This window comes from Nannobrachium achirus (assembly GCF_963921795.1).
Source record: "Nannobrachium achirus genome assembly, chromosome: 14".
In the NCBI taxonomy this organism is placed as follows: Eukaryota; Metazoa; Chordata; class Actinopteri; order Myctophiformes; family Myctophidae; genus Nannobrachium; species Nannobrachium achirus.
In genome coordinates this window covers 20,672,701-20,677,191 of record NC_137821.1, presented here as the reverse complement: position 1 = coordinate 20,677,191, position 4,491 = coordinate 20,672,701, and the positions used below count along the sequence as shown (strand labels likewise).

The 4,491-nt window shown below is 40.9% G+C and overlaps 1 protein-coding gene across 1 annotated transcript in view; it reads right to left on the bottom strand.

Annotated features, from left to right (window-relative positions):
• Positions 1–1,090: 1,090 nt before the first annotated feature.
• Positions 1,091–4,491, bottom strand: part of LOC308297891 (tripartite motif-containing protein 16-like) — a gene marked incomplete at both ends in the record, with an annotated part of 5,051 nt that continues 1,650 nt past the window's right edge. The window contains 5 exons of the mRNA XM_080741455.1: positions 1,091–1,617; positions 1,964–2,014; positions 2,373–2,532; positions 3,040–3,258; positions 4,139–4,234. Coding sequence (XP_080597581.1) covers positions 1,091–1,617; positions 1,964–2,014; positions 2,373–2,532; positions 3,040–3,258; positions 4,139–4,234 — 1,053 coding nt within the window. The remainder of the gene's footprint in view (positions 1,618–1,963; positions 2,015–2,372; positions 2,533–3,039; positions 3,259–4,138; positions 4,235–4,491) is intronic.

Sequence of the window (4,491 nt, the reverse complement as noted above, 5' to 3'; positions counted from 1 at the left end):
TTAATCCTAGGATATTTGCAGGAGGCAGTGGTTTTAAAGAGACAGCGACTACGGTATATTGTCGCTGTTTTGCGGAAAGAAATATGTGAAAGGGTGTTTCACATATCTTTGAAACACCCTTTCATAGATATATAGATTTTCATCTTTAACCAATTTAAACTGGGAAAGCATCCATGTCAGTTTAGAATGTATTTATATATACCGGTATACAGTGTATATATATATATATATATATATATATATATATATATATATATATACGCACGCACGCGCGCACGCACACACACACACACACACACACACACACACACACACACACACACACACACACACACACACACACACACACACACTTACATTAGGGGTCCGAACTGAATGACCCTGTACCGAATCCACAATACCACACCACATCCACTTTCCCCTGGAACCCCCTCAAGGACCCCTAGGGGTCCGCAGTGCCCCTCAGAGAACTACTACCCAAGAGGTTGGGTACAATTGTTCAAAGTTATAACAAAATAATATATAGTTATACAAATACACACACACACACACACACACACACACACACACACACACACACACACACACACACACACACACACACACACACACACACACACACACACACACACACACACACACACACACACACACACACACACACACACACACACACACACACAAACATCTATCTTCACATCCTGTATAAAACATTATCAAAACATGGAAACAACTTTCACAGAGAGACAAACATTCTACAAAATAAGACTCAAAAACACTCTTCTAGAGGTTCACATTTATTTTGAAAAACAAGTCAGTGTAAATGACATTAATGAAAGAATTATGATTACCTGATGGTCTCAAAGACTTCTATGAATCGAAACATTTGTTCATTTTGCTAGATAAGTTGGGGGCTTGTAGATCGGCTATTAAATACATTAAATAAATGCAATGAGCGGAACACAATCGGTTGATTGATCATGATGGTGTAGTAAACACATTCTTACACATGCTTTATCTAGAGGAGAAAATATCAAATGAAGAAAACAAAGTTTTCAACTGAATGTCATCATCAGCATTTTTAACATGTCTACCATGTCTTACACAGCTCTGCTGTATCTCCATATTGCCACTTAACCAATATCCCTGGATAGAGAGGTTGTGTGAACGTGGTTTGAACTGTGTGGAGGAGGGTCATTGTGTCAGAAACACCATAGAAGGACAGCGTACCTGCCTTGTGGTCCAGGTACACCCCCACTCTGGAGGAAAGAGGCCCTGACACTTGAGTCACAACATTGTTGTGTCTGAAACGGTATTTGTTGTAACTAGTGTACTGAAAACACCAGGATTTATCATCGTCTCCAAATTCGGTTTGTCTGCTGATGTCTTTATAACAGACTGCTACATAAACCCCTCCACCACTCCACTCTACTTCCCAGTAACAACGTTCAGACAGAGCCTCTGTACACAACACCTGACAGTTGCTCTTCCCAGAAAATCTCTCTGCATGACCAGGGTACGGTTGTTGTTGTTGTGTAAAAGTCACCTTCCTCTTCTCCTTTGACAGGGAGAGCTGTTTGTGTATTGTGTTCATGTCCAGAGACAGAGGATAGGAATCTGTGAGAACACACAACAACAAAAAACAAAAAAAATCAAAGCTCATCAACCGTATTGTGTTTAGAGTAAAGGAATGTCCATACTAACCATACTCCATAACCCTAACCCTAACCGAACTTTTCAGTCAAAAGGTCCGGTTCGACTACAAAATGACATCACTTGCGACTTCTGAAAAGAATTACACTGAATGAGAATTCGGAAATTTGCAGGTCGGAAATCACAACTCACGAACATTTCGGAGATACTATGGACAGGCCTTTAGTCTCTCAGATAAAACTCATGAGATCTTTAAATAACAACATATCAGATTTAAATGTTCACAGAACCTGCATCAACATGGACTCACATTGTAAAAAGTCCTTCCTGGTCTGAGGCTCCGCTGGATTTAAAACATCAACTGCACACACAAGACATAAGAAATCAGTAAATGTTTTCTCATACTGAAGAAGGGATTAAATTGAATTTCCAAGTGTATTGCCAAAAACTGCCGCTGCCGGCGCTGTGACTTGCACAGGGATACAACATAGACCAGCCAACCACCAATACAAATAAAATAAATTCATGATAATAATCTAATTTCACTAAATGTTCTTGCTTATATTCTTAAATGTTACTGTCCAACCTGCGTACCATCAGTCTGTTCTAGTTCAAATCTCTTTGACAGAAAAGCAGTTGCCTTCTGGCCACATAAATTCATGTTCACTATGATGGCTGGTTAAAAAAAGAAAGCAACTATAAATACATTTAAATCTCACCTCTCTTTGATATCTCTGGCCAAGTTGTCTTCAGGATGTTGTCTAGTTGGTCTCTCAGACCAGACACCACATCAATCACATCTGTGAAGGACCTCGGAGGACAGCTGACCACACTGGGTGAGACTGGAGTTCCACTAGAACTGGAGAGAGACTGGAAACTCTGGAGAGAGACAAGCAGAGAGACAAGTAAACCAGTTTAGACATGGATGGAAGAACTTAGCAAGAGATCAATATAATTACTACATTGATCACAATCAGAGGAACTGAGCTGATGTCAGATGTTCAACCAGTTAACACCCGCACACAGGCACAGGCACAGGCACAGAGTCTTGTTAGTTGAAGTAGCCAATCCACAAGCTCAGAAGCTGATCTTGTAGATCTACTATTATTTTTTTTATGACAATACTGAAAAGATTTTGTGATCGTCTCAAATCATTTTGATAGGCGATTATGTAATAATTGTGAAAGGCCTAATTCTGACATTGTTATTCTGGTTTGTACACTGTATAGCAACTACTGTATTAGTAAATACCAGAATAATGTCATGTTATGCCATGTCATGTAATACACTATAAGGTAATATACTAATAATACATTATACAACATCATAATGACATGATGGAGTGGAATGAGTCAAAACCAAACAGTAAAATGCTATGAGTGGAACCTGAATGAAAGTGATGCTGTCATCAGTGTTGGACAGCTCCTCCAGGTCAGCATGTCTCCTCTCCAGCTGCTCCATGTGCTCCTCCAGCTGCCTCAGGAGAGCCTCAGTCTGAGCCACTGCAGTCTGCTGCTGATCTCTGATCACTTCTTTAAGCTCACTGCGTCTTCTCTCAATGGAGACCATCATCTCACTGAAGATCCTGTCACATGGCCTCCACTGCTGCTTCAGCAGAACTCTTCTTCACACAACCAGAGATAAAGAGAGAGAGAGAGAGAGAGAGAGAGAGAGAGAGAGAGAGAGAGAGAGACCTTAATTCTGAAATAGTAGGTAGCTATTGTTTTCTGTATTTTGTTGTGTTTGTATTGTTGTGTTACGGTAATTATATGTGGGGACTATGGATGGAAATCTAGCTTCTATAGTAGCTACATCTGGCATGTTTACATGAGATCATGATTAGCTAATTCCTTTCACATTTCACAAGTGTGCATTGTACTATAAAAGAAATAAAGAAAATGTATATCCTACTAATAAAGGAGCAAACTCACGCTCTAACGCTCTAACGCTCTAACGCTCACGCTTATCTACGTTTATCTATTCACTCGCTTCAGCAACTGATACCAAAGTTCACATGGTATTAGCCATTAGCATTATACCAACACTGACGGAGCCCGAATTTCATTTCTCCCAAATTAAAGCAGTTTCTTAGCGTTTTCTTAACCACTTCTGTTGAACTCTGCTGTCTGTTGCCAGGGTTACGGTCCGTTCCTCCAGGCCATGGGATCTGTAGCCCCACACACACACACACCCCTTTCTCTCACAGTTAGGAATGTTTCTCTCTCTCTCTCTCTCTCTCTCTCTCTCTCTCTCTCTCACACTTTCACCGGGTGCGTTTGACATATTTTGGAGCACATATCTTCGAACGGGTAAGGTCTAGTATTATTAATTGGGGGGTCCTTGACATGAAAAGGTTTGAAAACCACTGCTTTAGTGTTTCCGATGACACAAGACATTGTCTCGTCCATGTACTGCAGCATCACCATTCTGTCCTCTATCCACAGTAAACACAAGAACAAGAACCATCATCATAATATCAGCTCACGTTCAGGTCCTCCATGACCTGTCTCAGGTCTTTCAGCTCCTTCTTTGTCTCCTGGATCTGCTGCTGGACTTTCTCCTGAATCGTCACCAATTGTTTCTGCAAGAAACAGGAAGAGAGACAGTTTGGCTTGTGATCAAACAAAGCACATTTTCAAGTGGAGATACGGTTAAATACCAATGGACATGAAATATGATTCAGGCCTTTACATTAAGGGTTGCTCACCTGCCCCTGACAGGTAACTAAAACTTTCGGGCCGATGGAGTTTGTTTTCAAGTTGCCTGACTGGGCAAGTGCACGTTTTGAAACAACACTAGATATCCTATCTGTCTGAACGTCTGAACGTGGAGCGCTCT